At 36.2% G+C, this 27,023-nt stretch overlaps 1 protein-coding gene across 4 annotated transcripts in view; it reads right to left on the bottom strand.

Annotated features, from left to right (window-relative positions):
- SYNE2 (spectrin repeat containing nuclear envelope protein 2) overlaps window positions 1-27,023 on the bottom strand; it is a 414,448-nt gene that overhangs the window by 5,995 nt on the left and 381,430 nt on the right. For 2 of the 4 annotated variants that reach the window (XM_074235980.1, XM_074235979.1), the window contains exons 104-116: window positions 24,362-24,524; window positions 18,860-19,047; window positions 17,337-17,487; window positions 16,196-16,378; window positions 14,005-14,142; window positions 12,071-12,265; window positions 10,676-10,958; window positions 10,033-10,101; window positions 8,962-9,089; window positions 6,791-6,902; window positions 4,264-4,475; window positions 2,340-2,540; window positions 762-887 (exon numbers count right to left, since the gene is read on the bottom strand). In XM_074235980.1, coding sequence (XP_074092081.1) covers window positions 762-887; window positions 2,340-2,540; window positions 4,264-4,475; window positions 6,791-6,902; window positions 8,962-9,089; window positions 10,033-10,101; window positions 10,676-10,958; window positions 12,071-12,265; window positions 14,005-14,142; window positions 16,196-16,378; window positions 17,337-17,487; window positions 18,860-19,047; window positions 24,362-24,524 — 2,149 coding nt within the window. The remainder of the gene's footprint in view (window positions 1-761; window positions 888-2,339; window positions 2,541-4,263; window positions 4,476-6,790; window positions 6,903-8,961; window positions 9,090-10,032; window positions 10,102-10,675; window positions 10,959-12,070; window positions 12,266-14,004; window positions 14,143-16,195; window positions 16,379-17,336; window positions 17,488-18,859; window positions 19,048-24,361; window positions 24,525-27,023) is intronic. The other 2 variants (XM_074235982.1, XM_074235981.1) reach the window with 2 other exon arrangements.

Genomic DNA, 27,023 nt, shown 5'->3' with positions numbered 1-27,023 from the left:
TGGAACACCAACCAGTGGACTGAGTGTTTGGCAGGAAAATATATGAAATGTGCATTTATTATTCCTTTATTCCTAAGGATCTGAGTAGGGGGAAGCAGAGACATTTGTCTAACTTAGGTAGACTGACTATATCCTATCAGCTTCTTTTATGAATAAAGGACAAATTAATACAGTTGAGAGAAGAGAGCACTGTATCACATAGTAAGGTTTGGCTGCGAGAGCTTTGAACGCAGGTAACAGTAAGCAAATATGAAGAACTTGTTTATTGTCATGTGTTTTTAGCAGACTACCCAGAAGCATGCTAACAGCAAGACCCTGGTAGAAAAAGCCCCTTTAGGGTCTTTGAAAACAAAGGACAAACAAGTGCTTTTCTACCAGATTCTAAATATCTCACAAATTGGAAATGGTGCAGTGGTGATACATCTGTGTCACAGAATACTAATAAAGTAAAGAAGACCAATGGGAATACAAAGAAATCTGAAAAGATCTTTAAGAAATAATGTAAAATGAATGGGATAAAAAGCAAAGCCAGGAAAAATAAGATTTGGACATATATGAAAAAGTGAAAGAGATTGAATGGACAAAGCATTCTGTTTGGAATGTAGAGGGAAAGTCTGCCAAGGGAAAAAATAAAAATCTTAGTATAGTTTATATTTTAAAATTAAATACTGAAAAAAATGTAAATAGTTGCCATGTAAATTCAGTTGATATTTCACTGTTAAGTTTCTAATTTAAAAAAAAAAAAAGGAAGAAAAATGTACCATCAACTCTTTCTGGCTCTCCAGGATGGTTTGGGGATCTGCATTTGGATCCACTTGGGCCTTACATCTCCGATTTTCTGCACTTGCTAGCCACAATAGGAGGGACTGACTCAACTGATGAAAGTCCTGGGGGTAAAAAACACAAACCAACAGGCAAATTATTTCCTTTCTGCTGCAACTGCAAACAAAGCAGGTACCCATGGATAGGGAGAATGAACGACTCAACAAGTAGAATAAGAATGTAAGAAAATGTTGTTGCTATATATAAATAAAAATCTTGTGGGAAGTTAAATTTATGTAAATTTCTCAGTTACTCTCACAGAATTTCAAAGTTGGATTCTCAGCAGCCAGTCCATGCCACACCAAAACCAATTCCCACAAATGGTCACTTCAACATTTGTCTTGAAGACTTCTAATGAAGAGTCCACACCTGCACAGGCAGATTATTTCATTGTTGCCCTGTGGCTTCAAGCCTAAATTTGTTTCTTTGCAATTTCCACCTCTGGGGTCAAAAAGAACAAATCTAATGCTTCTTCCTCAGAATTTTATTTTCGGTCTTAGGTCTAGTCTGATCTGAGGAATTACTTGAGGATCTTGGCCTCTGTCCTCCACAGTATTAATTATTCCTCCCAGTGACCCATCATCCATAAATTTGACTAGCAATCCTAATCTATACCTTTATTCCAGTCATTAAAAAAAATTAAGCAGCCAAGCACAGATCTCGGAGGTTCTCTTGAAAAGCGCTGTGAAGTTAACACCAAACCTTTAATCACTCAGACTGATGATTCCATCAGTTCCAAATCCAAATAACAATTACTCTTAGGCCACATTTATTCATCTTTTCAACAAGAAGAATGCAAAATGTTGTCAATTTTTTCCATTGTCTTTTGTAATTAAAAAAAAAAGATGAATTCAAACCATATAGCCTAGTTCAGAAAGCAAGAAAAGCAAAGGGAGATGGGGAAGCAAGGAGGTAAAGAGGATTGGCCCTGCTCTCAACATAAAAAAGCTGAATATCTCCAAAAAGATTAAATAAAAATGCACTGAATATTTCCAATTAAGGGGAGATGGTGACTTTTGGATTCTCCAATAGGATTAAATAATGAAGCGCTGAATATTTCCAACTACGATGTGAAGTGATCACCTTGTGGATTAAAAAAAAAACTGTTCCAACATGACTGTGGAAGCAGATCTACTGGGAGTAGAGATGAAGCCTAAAACTTATTGACACAACAACTGGAAAAAGACCCTCAAAAAGTTTCAAGTGATCTGTCCATGGCTGTGAAGCTAGTAAGCAATAAGGCTGAGATTTGAATTCGAAGTTTTTTCCTAATATATCAATGGCAATGCTCTGGTCTGTAGAGTTCTTTGTACCAAAGACAAGTTCCCTGCCAAGGTAGCAATGGTTTAATTTCTGAAGCGCATCTTTGTTCCAAACACCCCAGAGCCCCCTGATGACCTAGAGCATCTCGGCTGCTGCAATTAACCTGCTCAGTTAGTCTCTTTGCAAGCCATGCACTTGTGTGAGAACATAACCCTGCACAAGACATCCTGAGGCTCTCTCACTGGTGAGGGTACCTGGCATTGCATGAGGGAATGCCGCAAGCTCTCTCTCCAGCTGTCCAACAAATGATTTGCTTTTTCCCAGAGCAAATTCAGCTGCCGGAGTCTGTTCTGGAGTTCTTTTGATTCAGTGTGATCTGGCTGCTGGAATTTCTTGCTGCTCAAGTTGATGGAGATCACTAATGCTTTGTAGTTATCAAAGGCTTTTAGTATATCCTAACAGTGGAAAGGTGAAAAGGAGTAAAGAAAAAAAAAAGAAACAGTTTAAGGCCCTCCCAGGGGAAGAATAGTGCTGGTGCTCTCTCAGAAAGTTATCAGGAAAGAGATCAATCTCCCACCCCACCCCCATCTAGACCAATATGGGCACCTCCACCTCCCCTCAGGACTGGCTGAAAGCTGTCAGGTGGGGAGCAAGCCCAGAGAGGTCACTCAAATGGACGGGGATTGCCAGCCAGTGAGAGCTTATATGCAAATCAGCCTCTTCCAGGCCTTAAGGGGAGTTAATAATAATAGATCAAGCTGACCTCCAACTGCACTTCCACATTAGATGCCTTTAAACTTTTCTGACCAGATAAAGTATCTTTGTGTGAACACACACACACCTAGATGTACATACATGTCATTTTTATTAAGCCTATGAAATACTATCACCTTACCTTATAAATAGGGAACTCCATTATTTATTTATTAAAGGCCATTTTTAGCAAACCTGAGTTATTCTCTCACTTCATATAAATAGGAAACTCCTCTATTTAACTGTATAATATTTTATTAGATCTATGATATATATTTTTACTAAACTTATGAAATATCCAGAAAACTCCACTATTTAAGTATATCACATTTTTATTAGGCCTATGATATATTACATTTTTACAAAACTTATGAAATATCTAGGAAACTCTACTATTTTAACTATATGACATCTTTATTAGAGCTATGATATATGATATTACATTTTTACTAAACTAATAAAATATCATCAACTCACTTCACAAAAACAAGGAACTCCCTGACTTTAACAAGAAAAAAGGTCATATTTTTACTAGACTTATGATAGGTGAATCATATGTAAAAGATATTTTTTACTAGAACTAAGAGATATTACCTCACCTATAATATAAATAGGGCACTACACATTTTTTTTAGATTTTTTTTGCAAGGCAAATGGGGTTAAGTGGCTTGCCCAAGGCCACACAGCTAGGTAATTATTAAGTGTCTGAGACCGCATTTGAACCCAGGTACTCCTGACTCCAAGGCCTGTGCTTTATCCACTACACCACCTAGCCGCCCCTACACATTTTAACCTTATACAAAAAGACATTTTTCTTTTACTAGATCTATGATGCTAGATATATTTACCTCGTGTAAATAGGGAACTTTTCTCTTCAGTCATAAGCTCATATTGATCTAAGTTAAGGAAAATTAGTTCATATCATTAGGGTCTAAAGGATTTGAATCCAGTTTTGCTGACTACCTGCGTAACCTCTGGGCTGTAGGAATTTGACCTTTCAAATGAGAGGGCTGGTTTAGATTGCCCCTCAGGCCCCTTCAATTATAAATCTAAGATGGGACAATAGAGCATTTGAGAACCAGTCTCATAATAGCTTCTAAAAACCCACCTGTATCTCTTTTTAATTCTGAGTGTTTATTAAGTTAAAAATGCCTCCAAGTGTTATCAAGTACATATAATGTGCTAATGAAATTATTACTGCAGCATGATATAGGCTAGAATTAGCCAGGGTTCAAATCCCACTTAAGATAATCACTTGCTCATCTGTAAAATGGGAATAATCTTTATGCTATAAATCCCACAAAGCTGTTGTAGAGTTATGTACTAAAGAGGAGCAAAGAAAACATTCACTGTATGTGCTCAGACAACAGAAGCAGAGCATCAGGTACACCATAAGTTCTCCACCCTGTACCCTGGCTAACATACTTTGAATCTTTTCACTCTGCATTCGGTTTCCTGGATGTCAGCTGCAGGCTTCATCATCTCAAGCTTTTCCAGCTCGGTTTCTGTTCCTTTCAGCCAAAGGGTGGCATCATTGATATCTGAATCCAGTTGTTGCCACTGCTGCAAATTTTGTTTTGTTCTAAATTTATTGCGAAGATCTTGGGCTTGAATGAGCTCCCAACTATCAAATACACCTGAAATGACAGGTAAGTCAGAAAAAATGCATAAAGATATGCATGAAACAAAATATGCACCAAGACAAGATTATGTTGCTCTTAGAGACATGGCTTTGTGTCCTTACTATTGGGGCTTGGATGACATAATCCATGTAGAGATGTAGTCTTGAAGGGGTAGAAATCTGATGAAGGGATCTTGTTTGTCCTTTCCTTCCAAAGAGCAACACTTATTCCCCACAAGACTAGAATTGTGTTCTGCCCCAAAGTCAATATTTCAATTTGTGATGGTTTTGGAAAAGCCTTTTTTTGCCCATGCATATGTTATGACATCTACAAAATATAACCATAAAAACACAACAGAAAATAGAGGCAACAAGGAGGGACAAAATGTTGTGAGATATCCAAGAGAAGAAAAATTATTTTTGACTGGAAAGATGGCATTGGGAACTGTGGAGAAAGAAGACATTTTGAGTTTAAGAGAACTGACAAGAGAAAGGCTCACACAAGAAATCAGGGTCAAAGTAGTATAGCTTGATTTACTAGATGATGAATATATAAAACTGTAAAGATAAATTCTAACCGACACACACACACACACACACACACACACATACACACCCACCAAGATGAGACATTTCAACTTGAGTTTGTAAACCTTCACTAAATAAAAGGATTTTAAACAGTGAAGTCATTTGATTGGAAATGTAGATTAGAAAAATTAGACTTTGTCTAAGGATGCACAGCAGAGATGAGTTTTGAATCTAGGGTTCCTTTCAACCTTAATATATGTGAAAAATGAACTGGAGATATAAAGAGATTAGAGACAAGGAGACTAGTTAGGAGTTTATTGAAATAGTCAAGGCAAAATAATAAATGGGTTTTACTTGAAGTGGAAGTGATGAAAATTCATTGATATATTTATAAATCATTTGTAAAATATCTAGCATGTGCAATGACCTGGGGTAGGCACTGAGGGGGGGAAAAGGTCAGTAAGTTGATGGTCTTCTTAGAAACAGATATTAGAGTAGGGTTTCTTAACCTTTCCTCTATCAAGGACCCTTTCTGATAGATTAGTGAACTCTATGAACCCCCTCCCAGAAGTGTTTTTAAATGGGTAAAATAAAATGCATAGGATTACAATGAAAACCAATTTTATTAAAATAAAGATCTTTTTTTCCCCTAGCCAAGATTCCCTATCACCTGGGAAATCTATCCTTGGACCTTAAGTACTTTTTTTTTTTTACAAAGAAATATCACACTGATTGAACCTATAGGACTTGGTGGTAAACTGAATATGGGAGATGAGAAAAAGAGAAGGAAAAAAATAGATGTGGAAAAAAATGTTTCCAATATTTTGAGTAAGCTAATGCCATTGATAGAAATAAGACCATAAGGAAGAATAACAGTTTTCAAGATAGAGAATTATAGTTAGAAAGTCTTTCATTGAAGGTTCTGTCCAGCACTGGTAATTACTTAAATATTATGATCAGTAACTTGTAAAGGAAACCATATTCAAAGACTATAAAAGATGGAGATAGTCAATGACAGAAGGGTTTTTGAAAGACAAACACCCTTTTAGAAATTAATTTAGAATTATTCAAAAATAATGACCAAAATATTCACACCTTATGACACAAGAGTCCATTTGTGGATAGGCATTTGTTCCAGAGAGTTCAAAGGAAGAAAAACAAGTTCCATGCCTATCTAAATATTAATCCACAATACATTTTGTGTTTAAAAAACTTGAAACAAAGTGAGTGCCCATTGGTTAGGGGAATACTGGCTACACAAAAGCTCCTTGGGAGCAAGAACTTTTTTACTGACTTCCACCTCCCCCCAGAATTTACCATAATGATGGACATATAGTGCTGATTGAATTGTAAACAAATTGTGGTACAAGAATGTAATACTATTTTACTGTACCATAAAAAAAATGATGAATATGAAGCACTGAGAAAGAAGTGAAAAGAATTATAGAAACTGACACAGAGTGAAGAAACAGAATAACTTGATTTCAAGAATGTAAACAGAAAAAAAAAATAAAATTAAGCACAGAATAATTATAATGACCAAGCTTGACCCCAGAATAGAATTAGGACATTCACCTCCCAACTTTTATTGGAGACAGGTAGGGATTATTGGTGGAAAATATTGCAGACAGTGACATGGGTTCATTTTGCTTGTTAGTTTTGTTGAATTTTTTCCTTTTCAAATCTTTATTAAAGGAAAGGTTTATTGAGACAGGGAAGTACATTCACAAATGACTGATATAATAACAAAAAGTAATAATAAAAGATGTAAAAATAAAAAAACACATATAAGATTCATTTTACCTGCTTCTTGTTCTGTATCTGTAAGACCCTTCTGCTCACTAGCAATTAGCATTTCAGGTCCTTCTCTTCCACTGTCCACACTATCCATTCCAGGAGGTATAAGTTGTTTAACCTAGAATGATTTAATTTTTTAAGTTACTACCACAAATTAAGTGTCTCTTGAATAATAACTCAATACATATCAATGGATTAGATATTACTGAGCCTGTTCCTCTCAATAGCAGTTTTCTAATAATACAGATGCATTTATAAACATGTAGCATTGCATTGGTTTATGTGCAAGCAGAGATAATGGTAGAAGTAAAGCCTTGGCGTTTATATGTATGTAAAGCAGGAAGCAGATGAGAGGATGCTGATGCAATATATGATGGTAAATTTCATTTGCATGCTTCCTAATTTTCTTCATAAATGTACCATGCAAAAAAAAAAAGGTTGAAAACAATCATTGTGCTTACCAGCTTATTATTGTGTTAGCACTTTTACATTTTCACAGTGTTTTACAATTTTTTTAGTTATCCCTCCCAGTCACTCTGTAGAGGTGGTTGGCATTATTATCACCGGGAATTAGAAACATACAGAGTACAAATCAGTTTCCCAGTATCATTCATGACCAAATGTTTATTTTCATTGCACATAGTGATTTTTCTGCTATCACAGAACTGATTGGGTTATTCCTAAATATAATGTACTTTTTAGAAGAACAGACTTTATCAGGTTAGTATCCATGTTGCCTCTGTGTAGGCTAAAGAAAAAAAAAATCACAAAAGTTTGATTCACTTGGCCTGTTCTTTAGATGAGATTTCAGATAAAAGCTCTTTAGAATAATAATTTAAGGACTCAGCTTTTGAAACTGGTTGGTGTAGCAAAACACTGAGGTTGCCCATAGCACAGAGACAATTTGTTTTGAAGCAAAAGGTTCTACCCCAAGGTTTAGATAAGGACTGTAGAAAAGTAGTCATTTCTTGATGACTTTATGTGAGGGATTCTTAGATTGAACTTTCAAAAAATATATTAACTGTATTTTGATTTCCTTTACAATCCTATGCAGTTTTATTTTCTGCATATAGAAACATTTGAGAAGGATTTCATAGGTTTCACCAAACTGCCAAGGGGTTCCATGATAAAAAAAGAAAAGTTATGGACCCCTGTCCTAGACCTATCAATGGGATATTAAAAGAAACTTCAGTAGGATTAGGAAGAATGGCCCTGAATTGTACAGCATGAACAAGCTGAGTTTGACCAAATACATCAAAACTATTTGTTAATCCAACAGTTTGAGAATTAATGTGTCAATTACTTTTAATTTTTCAACAAGAAAACACTCTGAAAAAGGCAATAATCAACTCTGGAGTTTTAAAAAAGTCATCAATTCTCATTTCTGTAGCATTTTTAGCTACAGAGAAAGTGTATTTCTTTACAACAGCCTTGAGAAGTAGGTAAGTAAAATTACTGCTACCTCCATTTAAAAATGGGGAAATGGAAATTTGGAGAAATTAGGTTATTTCCTCAAGTTCACACAGCTAATAAGTTTGACTACGGATGTTAGGATTTGAAACCTGATCCTGAGTGACTATTTTGGATCTTAGACTAGATTCCCAATCAATCATGCTTCTGAGCTACCTCCTCCTACTCCCTATTGACTGATCAGATCACATAGACTCAATTTATAATTAGCCCAAGAAAGATGTAATTAGTAAGGTAAATGTACTAATGGGACCAAAGTCCCTAGGGGTTCTCGGAATCATCTGTTGTTTTGGATTTTCTCTATCACAGCTCCTCCACTGACCTGGATAAAGGAGTTACATTAGTTATATTTAATTATAAATCTTTTCTGGGCCAAGTAGATCTTTATTTGATTAACATGATTCTAAAGAGGCCAACATCAATAGGTCTGAGTCACAAACAGACTAGTTGGAATAACTGACTTTTGGTCCCAGATTGTGCTCCTAACCTAGAAGATTTTTCTTTCTGAAGGTAAAGGTGACTCAAGGCATGATGTGGGTAATGGGACAGACAGCATAAACCACCCCATGGAAAAACAATTCTGGGCGCAGGCTCTGCATTTGAGTATTCAGAGTACAACACATCATTACTAATGTTATTGCAAACAACTATTATCATTTTTATAACTATCCATACTCTAAAATTATAGAAACTAACAGGGGACTTACATATTCTGGCTTATATGGGGTGCTTGTTTCAGGTTCATTCCTATCAACTTCAGTTGGTTTGTAGTGATGCTTTTGGTGAGTAGGGCTGTCGGGAGTGTGCCATCCATGAGCATCAGAAATGGATTTGCCTAAAACAAACATAAATTATTGATATACATATATATAAATATATGTATATAACTATTCCCTTCTATTCACTGAAGATGTGAAATTATATAAGTGCACAAAAAAAAAAGCAACATGAGTAACATGGCATCAGGTTATGGGATAATAATGAGTTTCTGCAGCTTTCTTTGCAAAGCATGCATGTTTGCAAAAGGTCAGTAGTGTCCCACATGTGAATGAGATGAATCATGCAGCTGTGGCACATTGTTTTCACGGAATGTTGTCAGGATGGGAAGGAAGACAAAGCTTGCTGCTGAGGCTGGTGGTCTGAGAAGCTGGGGTCTCCGCTTAGGATATTAGCCTGCAATCACAGTTGAACTAAAACAATGATGTATATGTGGTCTTGCGGGGGGTCAAAGGAGTACTGAATGTTAAACTGGCTGGAGATATCAAAGGGTTTGCCCATAGCTCTGGTGCAAACTGCAGACCTAGTAGGAAAAATCACACCTTTCACTGCCAAAGAAAAGTAGTGTTGCTTCTGTTTAAGTAATTAGCACCTTCTACCAAACGCCAGCTCTTCTTCCCCGGAGATCACCATAAGCAAGAAAATAGTTTTAAACCAAACCACCATGGGGAAAAAAAAAAAAAGAGCTTGGTCCATGCTTAAAGACATTAGGATATAGTGAAGGAAATCCCTTCCACCTGCCCCTACAGTTAAAAGTCTAATCTGCACAAGCCCATGGAGTGAAATAAGCATTGAACTTAACTCTGGTTTTTATAATAAGATTTTCTAATGTAGATGTGAGTAGATGTGAGTAGTATTGCAGCATAAAGACACCATGACCTAAGAACATGATGTCGACAAAAGGCAAGAAGTCAGACATAACATGTGATAGAAGTTTAAGAACACAGCGTGCGCCACAGGGATGTTGCCATGTTGAGACACATGCATTGGCAGAGGCCTACCAGAAGATGCTTTCAAAGTTTTTGTGGTCATTTTAAGATATGCCTCAGGATTTTCAGTGATTTCTACATCTGAAAGAGAACAATGTCAGTTTCCTAACTGGATAAGACACTCAGGTTGACTATTTAAAACAGAAGAACTATTGTTAGCTAAGAGGTGAAAACCATCACTTATGTACTTGTAATAAAGGATATTTTTTTTTTAAGTGTTACAGCCAACTTTTGATTATCCATGGCAGTGGAGGAGGAGGAGAATTGGATCAGGGCAGAAGAATGAAATGGATAGAAAATCTAAACATTTTATTTCAACAAAGAACTTCAACTTCTTCCCTAACCAGAACTGCTAATGAATAAATGACTGTCTGTAATAGATTGACTTGAATTTTTACTTTTTAATTCCTTCCCCTTTCTACTCTCCAAAGTAGTAGGTCAAAAAAATCAAGGAAATAGCCATAATGTAGAGAGAAGCAGATGGGATGAAGTGAAATGATAAAAAAGCTAGGTAATACAAAATTAGAAAATTAATGCCCAGATAATTTAAAAGTTGGCAATGCCAGTTGGCAATTTAAAAAGTAAAAAATCCAAGCAAACCTATCAGTGTCAGAAACCCTGGGGGAAACCTTCTCTCGAGATTTATGGCCTTTACCTGACATGGCACTGTAGTATGGTCCTTCTTCATCATCTTCATGAGAGGAGGAGCCTCCCACATCACCTGTGTGATCCCATTCAAGGGGGATAGAGTCCACACTGACTGGGGTCTCACAACCTGACCGTTCATGACTCAATGGGGGTGGCATAAGATGACACAGGGACTGAGGGGATGAAGGTCCCTCATTCACCTCCTTTTTATGCCAAGAATCACTTTGTATTTCTCTTGAATCTTCCACATCTGTTTCATTTTCAGAGGCTTCTTTTTCATCTTCCAATCCCTAAAGAATAGACAATTTTAAAAAATGAAACAAATTGTGCTGAAGAAGAATATGAGAAAATGATTTCAACTTTTGGGCAAAGAGTGGGGCTGAGGGGAGGATTTCTTGCTGTAGAATGTCACCAATCAAGTGTAACTGTAACCAGGAAGTTATCATTGCTGCACTTTATTATTTGAATTCCAAATTCATTCTCTTTGACTTCTCTTTGTTATGCTATATCTCATTTGAGTCAAAGGAAGGAAATGATGGAAGATGTTAGATTTTTAAAATAGGTGGAATTATGGGGTAATTTTAGTGGCTAGGCTTACAGAGTGGGGGGAGTAACTGTCCAACTGAATGAAATGAAAGAAAAGGTCACTTGTGCTTTTAAGTGGTCATCATTAAATAATGTTCTCAGCACATCAAGGTTAGGTAGGCACTTTAAAGCATTGATTTGTACTCAACTGCCACTTGCAAAAAGGGAAAAAAAGGTATTTGTTTTTTTAACAACTGCCTAAGAAATGATTGAATCTGTTTTTGCAAATTGATATTCTTGGTCAAAAGTAGTCACTCCAGAAGAGAGCAAAGCATCAGGAAATTCTAAACAAGTAATTATGATAAAGTAAATGACAAATATTTACTGATGGTTAGATTTTTTTAATCATCATTAACTGATTCTGGATGTTTGTTTATACATGCCCAGAGAAGGTCCTTATTCAAAAACACAGGACAATCACGCTCAAAGGATATAAATGATTTTGTTTAAATGATTGAATTAATTAATCGTGACATCTTCCAGATGAAAGAACAACAAAATCTTAATGGAATTGAACAAAAGTCTGAAGTTTTCCACAAGCATATTTCATTCATGACTGTCACTTTCCCATTAATTGCCCTTCAGAAAATAAGTTTAGATTTGGAGTGGTATGGAGGATATGGTAAGAAAGGCAGTTCCCTGTGGAAATGTAATAAAAATAGAAACAAGAAACTTTCACCATAGCCTGTTAAACCCAAAATAATTCATAGGAGTGGACTCCTAAACAGACTCAGATATCTATTTCCAATTCATAAAAACGAAAACAAGCAATTCTCAAGTCTGTTATAGAAGGTCTACAAAAATGCAATTCTCTTACTGGATTGTGAGAGGTTAACCGCCGGTGAAATCGGGCCACACGGCCAAACACTTCTTGACAGTACCGGTGGAGTTCTTCTAACTCATCTTCAATCAATACAGCATCCATAGGCTCACTCTTTTGAATCAGCTGCTCTCCAAATACAATTAGCTGGTCAATCTTGTTGGTATTTAATGTAATTTCCTGTTGGAAACCCTGTTTAAAATATGAAAAAGAACTACTTAAAATGTTTTCCAAAGGATATTTAGACTGCACTTTCCTTTCTGCAGAAAAAATAAAAACCTTTTCTTTAACCTATTTGTCTATCAAATTTATCAATAAGGGCCATTTACTACTAAAATATGCCCCTTCATTAATGACAAACCATGATTCCAGATGTGAAGATAAAGGATATGGCCAACATTCTTTTTTTTTTTTTTTGCAAGGCAAATGGGGTTAAGTGGCTTGCCCAAGGCCACACAGCTAGGTAATTATTAAGTGTCTGAGACAGGATTTGAACCCAGGTACTCCTGACTCCAGGGCCGGTGCCTTATCCACTACGCCACCTAGCCGCCCCTATGGCCAACATTCTTAAGGGATAATGGATATAAAAAGTAAATTAAGGTATAAATTTTTGAACACAGTCTATTAAAGAAATTTGATTCAATGAACCATTTGTTTGAGGGTTATCTTATCTTTTTGTGGGGGCATTGGGAGGGAGAGATACAAGTAAAAAAATAAATAAATAAAATAAAATTTTACATTTAAAGTAAAATACTAGGTGGCGCAGTGGATAAAGCACTGGCCCTGGAGTCAGGAGTACCTGGGTTCAAATCAGACAGCTAGTAATTACCTAGCTGTGTGGTCTTAGGCAAGCCACTTAACCCCATTTGCCTTGCAAAAAAATAAAAATAAAAAAAAGTAAAATACTTCTTTCTTCATTTTTAAAAAAGTAAATCATTTTCCCCCTCACTTAGGAATTTTTCCATTTAAAAACTTTCTGCAAAGTTGTCATGCTTGATTAGGCACACTGTGAAAGAGAACTATATCTTAATTATATAATGTTAGAAACTGTAATAATACTGTTGTTATACTTTTACAACAGTATTTTGCTAATATACCTTGAATTTTAACCTTGTCATTTTAATGCTTCTTCACCTGAGTAAGGGTCATTACTTAGTATATGGGAAATTTCACTTCTTGACCTTTTCTAACATCTATTAAAGAGTTAGGTAGATGGCTCAGTGGATGATGCAATGGGCATGGAATCAGGAACATGAATCCAAACCTGGCCTCAGATACTAGCTATGTGACCCCAGTCAAGCCATTTAAATGGCAAACCACTCCAGTACCTTTGACAAGAAAACACCATGGGTGACACAGTGGATAGAGCACCAGCCCTGGAGTCAAGAGGACCTGGGGTTCAAATCCAGCCTCAGATGCTTAAAAACTGCCTAACTGTGTGACCTTGGGCAAGTCACTTAAGCCCATTGCCTTAAGTAAATAAAAATTTTAAAAAAAGAAAAAAGAAAACACCATGGACACTATTGGCATTTTATGATACATGGGGGTCACAAAGAGTTGGTGCTAATAAAGGTGCTAGAAGGCAGGCTTAGAACAACAGATAGAATCTTAGCGTTAGAAAGATCTGGGATAAATTCTGATCCTGACATAAATAGGTTGTATGGTCCTGGGTCCCAGGTATCTCTCTGTCTTAATCTAAATTAGTGAGGGGCCAGTTTCCTGATCAGAAGTATCAACGTGGATGTGATCACAGATCTCGTTTCTTTCCATCCTGTGTGATTGAGGAATAACAAAACCAAACCCCCCTTTATCATACTACAAACAGCTGATAACCCAATAGAGTTGTGGGAGCAGCTTGGATTCTTACAATGTTGCCTGGCCCAAGGGGACCCCCAGTCTATTTTGGGGACATGCTCACAAATAATGCTTACATGGAGCTGGCGCATTTTGTCATCCACATCACTCTCAGAGAAATGCTCCACATTTGTCAGCTGCAAGTCCATTTCTGTGAGCCACACCAGGATGCTCTCCCGGGTCCCTTCAAATTCTTCCCTTTGATTGGTAAAATGCTACATGATAAAACAACAAGAGGATATGTTTTAAGTGCTCAGCTAGGAATCTTTGATCCATATCTTCTAATTCTGCCTTTGGTGGATAACTATAGAAAGGGGGTATGGTAGGAGAGTCAGGGAGCTGGATTTTAATCCTGGGGCAAGTTTCCTCACCTCTAATAGGTTGGAATTTAATGACTCCAAGTTCCCTTGTGGCACTAAAATGGATGATTTTATAATCTCACCTTCTCTGGGCCTTGGATTCTTATTGTAAAAAGATGGACTGAATAAGATAATCCCAGAACCTGGACCCAGAAAAGGACCACCTAATTTGAGCTTTTCATTAAGGTCCCTTCTAGCCCTGGTATCAATGACTGCTCAATGATTCACGTGGTAGATGACTTGGGTTCAGGGTGTTTTCGTGATTCTAATTTTAAATACATCTTCTATGAAGGAAAAATAAAGAACATAAATATTAAAAATGTCCCCTCAACTAACAAGGCCAGACATGTTAATTTCTTATTGCAGTTGTAAACTCAGTAATTTTACAGTACAATGGAATAATAATTAGCTTGGGTCAAAGGCATTATGTTGAAAATGGAATGGGTTACAAAGGAGAGCTGTGGAATTCCTTCCTCTAGAGAAAGGTAAAAAGGACAGATTCTCATCTTTCCAGAAAAATTTTAGCAAAACTCCACCTAAGAAAAAGTAGCAGAGGAAGATGACTTATGGGACCCAACTCACTGTTCTAGTTCAGCAAAACCCCAAAACATTTAAATTCTCATGTATTAAATTTTCTGAATGATAAAAGTTGAAAGTGAATATTCTTAAAAACACAAAAAAAAAAGGCAATTCAGACCTCTAAATAAAGATGATGGGCTTTATCAAACTAAAAGAGAAGTGTTCCATTATTGTTCATATCTATAGATGGCTACTGAGTCAATGGGTTCTGGAAAGCCCATCTCTTTAATGCAAAAATGTAAGCAGCATAAACATAAATAAACATATATTCTGGAAACAACATGGACAAAATAATAAGTATGAGGTTTTTTTTGGTTTTTTTGCAAGGCAATGGGGTTAAGTGACTTGCCCAAGGTCACATAGCTAGGTAATTTTAAGTGTCTGAGGCTGGATCTAAACTCAGGTCTTCCTGACTCCAGGGCCAGTGCTCTATCCACTGCACAACCTAACTTCCCCAAGAATGAGGCTTTTTAAAAATATAGGGATCTAAATTCTTAATATGGGTATGGCTGACACGAATAGACCAGTAGCACTTTTCCATCTAAATTCTAGTTTAAATCTTGCCTTAGACACTTAAAAGCACTTGTAACCATGGGCAAGTCACTTTGCCTCTAATGAGTCTCAGTTTTCTCATTTATAAAATGGGAATAATTAAGAACACCTACCTCATGGGGGCGTGGGGGGAACTAGGTGGTATAATGGATAGAACACTAGGTTTGGAGTTAGACAGAGGTTTTCAAGTCTGACCTCAGATACTTACTAGTTGGGTAAATAGCTTAACCCTCATTGCCTTCATCTGTAAAATAAGCTAGAGAAAAACTACTCCAGTTCCTTTACCAAACAAATCCAAAATGGCAAGTTTTAAACTAGAAGATTCAAACACTACTGAAATGACTGAACAAAACAAGTCACCAGGATGTTGTAAGGATCAAATAAGATAATGCATGTAAAATGCTTTGCAAACCTTAAAATATTACATTAATGCAAACTATAATTATTGTTAACAAGTTAATAAGGCTGAAAATGATATACATAGAAAAAAAGGAATAGTTGCAGTTTATTATAAGAATAAAAGATAGGGGATGTATAGGTTGTTTAAAATATACATATTTTATCAAGATTTGAAATATTTTCATATTTAATTTTTGAATTCTTCCCCCCTTGGTTACATGCAAACAAAATTTTTAACTTTTTTAAAATTATGAGCTTCAAAATGTGTAGGTCATTTTCAGAGAACTCAAATCCTTGCTTGGAGATCATAAATCTATCACTTCTTTTATGCCATTTAAAGATGCAAATATGCATATAGTGGAAGTGATTTCAAGATTACCTTGAGTCTCCGTAGAATGGCTGTGACTCGTCTTTGGAGGTTGTCCCAACGCTGATTGCCTTCATGAACCATCTGCTTCAGTTTGCTGGCAGTGTCTGTTCGGTTCTCTCGAGCAAGTCGTCTATACTGCTTATTGATAAGCTCCAACTGAGTGAGTCTCTCGTGAATTTGCCACTGAAAAGCCTATGTCACACATGGAATATTGGTCAGAATTGACTCAAAAGTACATCTAGCATGAAAAATTGAAACTTTGAATGATTTTTTCCACAGTTAGAAAAATCTAAAAAGAGGAAAAATTTAAACTTAATGCCCCTGAAAGAAAGTTTTACATAAAACCAGTTGGACATTAAGAAAAATAAACCAGCAGTATCTATCAGAGGCAGAAAAGAAGATTTTAGTATGGAATGTTTATTGTGATCTTCTCCAATAAATGTGTTCTTTCAAAGCTCCTACTATTTTGTGGGTTTATTTGCTCATCCTGAGTCTATCCTCTTTTCCATGCCACTTTGGAAGCTAGCTTCCAGGTCACAACCCATATTAATATTAAGAACCACAGAACATACAGATGAGAAATTATAAGAAACTTTAGAAAAAGGATTGTTAGCTGGAATAAGAAGTCTGTTCAGGTTTGATCACTATATCATCACTAAGTACTAAATAGAACAGTTTCCATCTAAATCAGAGGCTGTATCTACAACTGTTTGTAATCACTTATGAAAAAATAAATTGTTTGACCTCATAGTATAATAATTGAAACCTAAATGAGAGGGTAGGGAGTGGCTGCCCATCAATTGGAAAAAGGATGAGTAAGTTCTGTTATTCAAATGCAACAGAATACTAATATGCTATAAAAATGATGAAAAGGATGGCTTCAGAAAAACACAAGAAGACTTGTATCATCTGATACAGATTAAAATAAGTAGAACCAGGAGAATAATTTATACAATAACAAAACTGTAAAAACATAAAGACTCACTCTCTATCTATCTATCTGGATATGGCCAATATGGAAATTTGTTTTGACTGGTTATGCATATTGTAACAGGATTTTGTTTGTCCTGCTTTTTCAATTGGGGACAGGAGGAGGAAGAGAAAATGTGGATCTGAAAATATATTTTTTTTAAATAGAGAAGGTTTCCACCTCAAATTTCTTCAGCTCTTCCTTAGCACTTGTATATAATACTTCGGATGAGTTTGGATAGGCTGCTGTCTTCTCAGCTGACTTCAGCCAATCCTCAAAGCGGGAATAATCATCCAGAAACTTTTGCCAGAGTCTCCATGTTTCTTCAATCCTGGTGGAAAGAAAGCAGTTCTCTAAAATAAGTCATACAGTTCTGGAGAACTGAAAATCAAATACATGTCCTTCCTCTTGATTGAAAGGTGGGTAGGATGAGATTACCTGTTAAATTCTTTAAAAATAAATAAAAAGAGGGCAGCTAGGTGGAGTCAGGAGTACCTGAGTTCAAATCTGACCTCAGACACTTAATAATTACCCACTGTGTGGCCTTGGGCAAGCTACTTAACCCGATTGCCTTGCCAAAAAAAACCCTAAATAAAATAGGTCCTTCCTTCACAGTCATGTTTGAATGCCTTTTTCTTAGCTTAGGTCTGCTCCCGGTCTCCCATGGATTGCCCCTTTATTTCTTGGGACAATACCATGCCAACAAAAGTGTGTTACTCATAGAAAAACAGAATCCCAAACTTAACATGCCTTTTGATCAATAAAGCAAATAAGCAAGTATTTCACTTTGAAGGACAAAAATGTGTTAATTCAATACAAATTTTTTTAATTCATAAGACAAAATACAGAGAGGACAAATATTTTATTTAGGGTTTTTTGGGGGGGGTTTGTTTGTTTATTTTCAGATTTTTGCAAGGCAAATGGGGTTAAATGGCTTGCCCAAGGCCACATAGCTAGGTAATTATTAAGTGTCTGAGACCAGAATTGAACCCAGGTACTCCTGACTCCAAGGCCAGTGCTTTATCCACTATGCCACCTAGCTGCCCCCAAATATTTTATTTCAATTTAAAATTAAAATAAAATTTTTATATCAATTGATGAAAATGGTTCTTCCAGTTCCTCTACTGGGTGCCAGACTCTAAATTAGGAATCCAAAGACAAAATGAAATAGCCATAGCCCTCAAGGAGCTTGTATTCTTTCTTTTGAAGAGCTCTGACCACTTTCCTTTTACACCTTGTAAACCTTCATAGATGTAAATATGGTACAGGGACAGAGTTGTATAGGGTTCTAGTTGAAGATCACAGGATCAATTAAGACTGACAGCCTCCAGTTCTTTCTTTTTTCTTTTTTAGAGGCAATAAAGGTTACATGACTTTGCCCAGGATCATATGGACATATAGTTTCTGAAGACAGATTTGAACTCAGGGCTTTCTGCCTCCAGGGTCAGTATTTTATCCACTAAGTCACCCAGCTGCCCCTTCTAATGTTTCTTCTATCATACTGTATAAAGAAATGAAATCTAAGTTCAAGACTAAACATCTCATGTACACACTTTTTCTATTTTCTCAGTCATAATCCATCCCCTAGGAGTAAAGTATGAAGCATTATTTCTTCGGGGCTCCCAAGATAGCAAGAAGTCCACTGGTAGCATCCCTGGCTCACTAGACATAAGGCAACCAAAGCACATTTTCAAGATTCTTACTTCATTCGCCGCTCCATTGACATAGCACAAATATTTCGCCACCGTCTGTCTAGGCTTCTGGTTGTCTGTTGTATTGAATCACACTCTGTCTCATTAGCACAAGCATCAGAGTCATGTAACAGGACATCACAGATATTAAATACAGACTCGACCCCTGCACTATGCTGTTCAATGTCCCGTTGTAGGTCCTGTCAATATGAAAGAAAAAAACAAACATTTAGTGATTTACAACAAAACACATTACTACCCCATACTATGCCTACATAATCCACTGGTACATCTTTTTGGGATCAGTTATTATTTCATTGATAGTTGTGGTGAGAAGTAAAAGCAAAAATTAGAGAATGACATGTATCTCTCCTGAACTATGGAAACTCTTTTAGTTCCCTGTCTTTAAGGCAGTTCTGAAACTCATCAGGATGTTCAGTTGTCCAAGGAATTTGAGTGAAATCAGCGTGATTAGAGGTTGTCTTGCCTCTGATACAGTCAATTTAACTTCTTAGTGCTTAAGGTAATCAATCCTCAAAAACTCAAAAATGCCAATTCCCGTTGGTCAGGGGAGGGAGGTCTTTCTCCTTTAATATGATTAGTTAGATTAAACATCTATTGAGAACTCCCTACACCAATGACATCACTTAGTCTGGTTTGGGATGCAGAGTTGAAAATGAAAGCAGTCTCTCCCCTCCAAGAGCTTCCACTGTAACTACTGGGACAGAAGGCAGAAGGCAGAGACATAAAAGAAAGTTGTCTATAAAAGGGACAAGGTAGCAATCAGCAAGGATAAGGGGGTTGCTGAGATGACCCTTAAATCAGAATAGAATCAGATTCAAGTCTTAAATCAGAAAGCCACAGATGAGGAGGGAGCAGATGCTAGGAATGAGGGGTAGTTTATATAAAAATCAGATGCCAGGCAGGGTAAGTTCAGGGAAACACTTAGGATTAAGTTTGGTTTAAAGGTTAGAAGGTATTCAAAGGATTAAGGCTAGAGAAGTAAGTTGGAGTCGGACTTTAGAGAGCCTTGAATATCTATGTATAAAAAAATACAAGCTCAGTCTGACAATGGGAAACTAGGGAAAGTTTTGAGTAGAGAGGGACTCAGGATCACAGCTATGTCATGCAATGGATAGAATACAAGGTTTGCAGTCAGGAAAGCCTCAGACACTTACTAGCTGTGTGACCTTGAGCATGTCCTTTATCCCTGTTTGCTGAAATGGCAAACCACTCTAGGATCTTTGCCAAGAAAACTCAAAATGGAATTCCAAAGATCTAGATATTGCTGAGGCAATGGAATGGTCATCTGATCCACTTCTTAGAATTGATCAAAATGAGGTTGTAGAGAAGCTAAATGATTTGTTCAGGGTCATACAGGCAGAGTCAGAGTGTGAACCCAGGACTCTCTCTTTCCAAAGTCAGTGCTCTTTCAATTGTTCATTATCAGAACAATCCCTCTGGAAAATTGCTATGTCAATTATGAGAAGAATGGCTTGGAGAGAGGGGAGACAGTTGACAATTAGAAAGCTATTCTAGCAATACACATGTGGGGCCTGAACTAGGATACCACATATGGGGAATGGCTGTGAGAGATGAGAGTCCAGAGTCCAGACTCAACAACAGCAGCTGACTGGATGAAGGGGTAGAACAGAAGAGGTTGTTTTGCTAATATAAGCCTGAGTATCAAACTGATTATTGTAGAAGATGGAATTCTAGAATAAAATCTAATAAGAAAAAGCCATTTGTGGCTTTTAAAAAGAGATCCTGACAGTCACCTCTTAGTGCCATAAATAATCAATTCTCAGAGACTCAAAACTATGAAGCATGTACTGATTGGTTAAATTGGTTAAAACACTGATCTTGGCAAGTATACTCAGTCTAACCCTTTCCCTTTACCCCCAAACAATCAAGAAGTCAAAGCAAAATATGATTCAAGTAATAAGATGATCTAGTCAGTTTATTCCTTTTGTTAAATAATTTGACAAATTACACAAGCTGATATTTCCCAGCACTTGTTAAAGAAAGCATTCTAACTTTGTAGGTTAAAAAAAAGGGGGGGAGTATTTTAATGTCACAAAGGCTTTGCCAAGTCATAGAATTACCAGCTCCTTTTAAATTTAGCCAATATCATGTTGGTGATAACATAACCCTTTACTTCATCAGTTTATGTTACAAACATGATTTTATAAAGTCTATGCCTATGAGTTGCATCAGCAGTTTTTTCTTGAAAGCCTGGCATGGGTTTAATTTAGACAAGAAAGGATAGAAATTCCTATGGCAGGCTCATTTCAGGAACACAATTTGTGGATTCATATGCCTAAGAGTTAATTTTTAAGAGTCTTTCTGCAGTGACCATAAATTATATTTGGTAAACCAATAGAAAAAGGAAAATTGGGATACAAAATTTATGACAAGGAACACAAGACACTGAAAATTAAAAAACAAACAAACCTCTAAATCTTTCCAAAACAGAATTTAAAATTTTTAAAAGATATTTTTGCTTTTATCCTACAGATAAAATATCTTATTGGATATTGTACTCTAGAAAATTTACCTTACAACATGTAAAAATCGTAAAAGTCTAAGCTCTTAAGTTTTACTTGACTTTCCAAAATAAGCTCAATATTGTCAGTATAATTATATCCTACCAATCCTAACTCCTTTTTTAATTTTATGCAAAAATCTGCTTTAGAACTACAACTTTGGAACCAAGAGTAGAGATAGAGAAGGGGAGGAGTTTGGCCAGAGTGAGAGTCTGTTTAAGTGATGATGTGAAACTAGAGAAAATAAGCTAGCCAGGAAGAATGAAAGGGAAGAAATAAAAGAGAATAGGGAGTTAGGGAAAAACAGAGTAGAAAACAAATGTGAATCATCCAAAGCATTACATATCTTATATCATAAAAATGGAAATTATCTTTTAGCTAAACCATTTCCTTAGTGAAGACAGTGTGTTAGAACCTCACCATCATACTATTATTCATTAATGAAAGAAAATTAATTTAAAGTACATCTACTGTAAAAAAAAGTTAATTACTGAAGTATCAAAAGGACCTCTTATCATGAAGCCATCCTCATCTCTACAGTGATCACTTGAATTAGACTTAGAGACAAGTTCATCAATAGGAAAGATTCTGAGTCATATTAATCTACCTTTAAAAGGTACTAGTGTCTGAAATCTGGAAAAGACATTTCTTTGGTAAATAGAGACTTGTACTACTTTTTTTTTTTTGAAAGCAATAATGTAGTATTTTCTATTATGCAATTCAGGGAAAATATTTTAGAAGAATAGCTGTAAGATGCTCACAAATAATTCCTTGGTGACCTATACTTTGGTTTTCAGTACTAAGGAAAAGATGATGACTTGCCATGAAGACATGATAAATTATCTTCGCCTTTTAAAGCTTTAACTTGTTTCTATGGATATCAGCATTGAAAAACGATTCTGTAATTCTTGGTGAGAGAAGAGACCTCAATTTGGAACAACAATTTGGAAATTGTTTTATTTTCTCCATTTACTCTTTTGTAAATGGATTTTTTTTTTCAATTTGACTATAAAATGATGGTATAGTGAATAACATTTAGGAAGAGCACAGGGCTCAAATCACTAATGCTTATTTCCAGTGTGACTCAACCTTTCCTTTCCTTGATAGCAAAATGAGGGAGCTGGCCTGGAAAACCAATCAAGTCCCTTCCATTGCAAAACCTGTGATGCTATGGTCTCAAAATAGGACTAGAGGTTAACCAGCTTCAGATTTCTTTTTGAGCATTTATTTGGCACAGCGACTAGAGTGCCAGGCTTGGAATCAGACTCATTTTCCTTAGTTTAAATACAGTTGCAGATACTTCCTAGCATTGTGTAAGTCCCTTAATAATATTTGCCTCAGTTTCTTCTTCTGTAAAATGTGCTGGAGAAGGAAATGGCAAACAATTCTAACATCTTTGCCAAGAAAACAACAAATCAAGTCATGAAAAGTGGGACACAATTGAACAAAAACAACTATTTCTTTTCAAGATGATAGTTGATTAAACTGATGTCTCCAAAAAGATTACTTCATTTTAATCAGATTTAAAGTTTGGAGAAAAATGTCAAGCCTTCAACTTACAACTAGTCTGTCCTTCTTTTAGGAGTCAGAGAGATTGAAAAAATTAAATGCCAGATATAACTATTGACTCTAAGTTAAATGGCTACCATTTGGTTATGTCTATTAATATACCTTTGGAATATTTCATTTCAAGGGATCAAACTTGTTATAATGCAGCAGACAACTACATTAAGGAGAAATAATCACTTCAAAGGTATCCAAACTAAAGATTAAAAAATTAAAAGAGATTTAATAGTGTGTATACAATTATGTATTAGTTCATTTGGTAAATTATAGCCATCATTTTATAGTCAATTTTTTTTAAAAATCCATTTACAAAAGAGTAGATGGAGAAAATAAAACAATTTACAAATACTAATAAATGACTCACTCTGGATCATAGGCTTATTAGAAGGCACTTGAAGGGTCATTTACTTTAATCTCTTTCTTTGTTATAGAAATGAAGGAAAACCTTGCCTTGGTCAAAGAGGAGGTTAAATTACAGGGCTCTAATCTGAACACAGGTTTCAGGTTACTTTTCATTGTACTATAATGCCGTTTAGGCACACTAAAAACAGGCAGTTATACAACTTACTAGCATTCAAGAAAAATGACTGTTACTCATAGATATGCCAAAATCTGATCCATAAAGACTCAATCTGATTTTCTGTCATTATTAATCTCTGTCATTAAGTACTTTGAAAAATCTGACACAGTGTATCTTATATGTTGACCGTTTCAGTGAGAATTATCTGGTTTCAAATGTCAGTTTTGTCATTTGCTACCTCTTTAAATTCACTTGGCCTTAGTTTTGTCTTCTATAAAAGAACAAAGTCACTTCCAATATTCTTCTTAGTTCTAAACCTATAATCTCATAGCAGTGATCTCAGACACTATTTGTGTGTGATTTAGGGGTTGAAGTATGTAAATCTGTGAAGAAGAGTCATTCAGGAGCATGATGAACCAGAAATATTTTTCAAGTTATATTAAGATTGACTTAAAAATAATGTATAGCAACTGATAATCCTTAATGACTTAATGGTCCAAACATGTTTCCAGCCATTTTTGGCACAATCAACTAATAGACACACCTGAAAATTCATCTAAAGGCTCAAGGAAGTTTTGTAAGAAGAAAAATAAAGGTTCATTAGATTCAAAGGCTTCCAAATTGATTTTGTCCCCAAATTCTCATACCCATTACAAAAGGTCAAGTTCTATATTTTACAGAATGTAGTTCTGCATTTTAACAGAGAAGACTGTGGAGTGGTTTATACATATATGAGCATATATAGTTCTCTGAAAAGAAATCAACATATAAAATATGAACATTCTACCAGTATGCTAAAAGTTATAAAGAAATAATTTGAAATAAATTTTTAAAAAATTAAAATGAAATATGTTCTACAAAGTTAATTTTCAATTTTCCCACCTGCTGTTCAGCAAGTCTCTTCTGGATTTCTTGATCATCACAGATGTCATAAACAACAGGTTTAGAAAGCTCAGACTCAATTCGAGCCAGCCAGCTTCGAAGGTTGCTCATGTTTTTGTCTAATTGCTGTATAAAAGCAAAGGTCTCCTTCAACTTCTTCACCCTAAATGTATTTGCAGGAAAAAAGAGGCGACATAAAAAATGTCCCAACATTTAATGATGGAGGGAACATGCCAGCCAAAGTTTTGCAGGTTAAAAAGAAGTCTTAGGATCAGATGGGTCAGATAGTACTGTTTAAATTAATGAGTAACTGGGCATCAAAGAGTCATTCCATTAGTTGCAATAGCAGTCCACTGGACAGGAGATTTGATAAAGGAAACAATTTAGATGTTAAAATTCTAATAGATTATTTGACTTTCTAATGGGCTACAAGAGTTAGGACAGATATAACAATAACTGTAAAGGTTCTATGATTTACAGAAAGGGGACACCTAGGCTAAGTAATGCTATCTAGGATAGCCAAGATGTTACCACCCTCAACTACTTTTCCCCTCAACTTTTCTAATGAACCTACTTACACCCCAATTTCTGCTTATCATCTCTCATCTCTAACTATACTGATCTGGCTAAAAGTATGGTTAAGTCATCATTGAAGAAGTTGTTTTTCTTCATTGGTTGACTTACCAAAACACCAAAAGTGACAAGAGGAATAATAATGTGCTTACTTGGAAGGATTTGACCCATTCATTTTTCTTATTTTTAAGAATTAACCTTTAAATAGCAAATCATTGGGCACCCACAGTTTGAGTTTGATGGCACCAAGTACACTGCACCTGCTGAAGCATCCTGAGAAATCCTACTATCATACATCTATATTATTAGCCAGAAAAGCAAAAGAGCATTCACAAGCCAAGCATGGTTTGAAGTTCTTTGCTACCTGTTTCCTATCACACTGGGTGATTCAATTGATGGAAGTCTAAAACAATTATGATTTTTAACATGTTCAGGATGGTTACTAGAGCACCTTAATTCATTTTCCATAGAAACTAATAATCAATAAGAGGGAAAAATAATTTAATTTCCCAGGCAATGTATTCCCAATTATATTCAATAAAATGCTTACATGAAATGCTCTTCTATAGAAAGCCTATTTAAAACGGAAAAGAAAAGGACCAGACCAGAGATCTCAGAAGTTCAGATCACCAAATCCCCTGATTTCACAGTTTGAGTGGCATGGCACTGCCTGGTTACATTGATGGTGTAAATGAAGAAGCAAAGTAACAACACTAGGCTTAAAAAAAAAGTACTCACTTAGTTTTCCACTTCTTTCTGCAAGAAAAAAAAAATCCTACCATATCATATGACTGGTACCCAATCTCTATTTTTTTGGTAGTTTTTAAAGGGATCCCAAGGCACAAAGTTAGGACTGCAAAAACTGACTGGACTGAAAATTGGGAGATTAGATTCTGTCATTAACTTTAATATCAGGCAAGCCACATTACTTATCTTGGCCTCAATTTCCTCCTCCTTTAATATTTTGGGGTAGTTAGAGGGTGATAGAGGTGGATAGAAGGCCAGGCAGGAAGACCCAAGTTCAAATTTGGTCTTGGGACACTTATTAGCTGTGTAACCCTGGACAAGTCACTTAACCTCTGTTTGCCTCAGTTTCTTCAGCTGTAAAGTGGAATTAACAATAGCAACCCTTCCCAGGGTTGTTGCGAAGACCAAATGAAATAATAATTATTAAGTGGTTACTTGGTACCATGTCTGTACTGTAGAACATAGTAAAGTTCTATAAAAGTGTAGCTTTTTCTTTATGATTCTAGGGAGCAGAGCGAAGAGAACCAAGTCATAGAAGCAGAACTCCCCCTGGCAGCATTCCTTCCCCCATCTCAAAAAAAAAATCGAACAACACTTCCAAACAAATCTAGAAAGTGCACAAGAATAAATGCTGCTAGAGAAATTGAAGATTAAAAAAAAAATCACAAGGAGAGATTTTTCCACCCTAAGTCAGCCTAGAGAGATAAAGGGGGGTCTGGCCAAAGGCAGCTTTTGGAAGAGCACTCAAGCTAAGGGAGATCTCAGATCCTTAAGGGGGCATGCAGATAAAGGAACCAGAGTGAACTGACAGGCTTGTCCCTCACTGTGAAGTTTGGGATCAGGGATCCAGGAGGGACAAGTAGGGGAGTTACAGAAGCCATGGGGCTCAGGCCATAGGCACAGAAAGAGGGCTCAGTTATAAGTCTGAGCACAATCTGAAACCTGTAGAAGAACCAGGGCAGGAACCTCAAACCAAAGGGCAACCTGCAATTCTTTCACTTGGAACCAACAGAATTTCCCTGTTGGTTGATTGATAGGAACTGATTCTCACAGAAGTTAAGTTATTCAAACTTGAACTCAGATCCAGAATTTACAGACTTAACTTGGGGACAGTAAGTAGACAATGATCATCCTTAGTCTTGGATCAGATCACTTTGGAATTACTGGCAGTTTGCAGGTCCCCATGCAGTGGTATCCCTTTGAGCACTTTTCCTGAGACTAGCCTGGCATTCCCTCCAGAAGAAGCTGAGCCTGGCCTTAACCTCAATTTCAAAGTCAGGAAGTGGGTTGGAAAAATGAGCAAACAAATTCAGAATCCTAACAGGAAAAACTATTACATTCA

This window comes from Macrotis lagotis, chromosome 4 (genome assembly GCF_037893015.1).
Source record: "Macrotis lagotis isolate mMagLag1 chromosome 4, bilby.v1.9.chrom.fasta, whole genome shotgun sequence".
In the NCBI taxonomy this organism is placed as follows: domain Eukaryota; kingdom Metazoa; phylum Chordata; class Mammalia; order Peramelemorphia; family Peramelidae; genus Macrotis; species Macrotis lagotis.
This window is presented reverse-complemented; position numbering and strand designations above follow the sequence as displayed.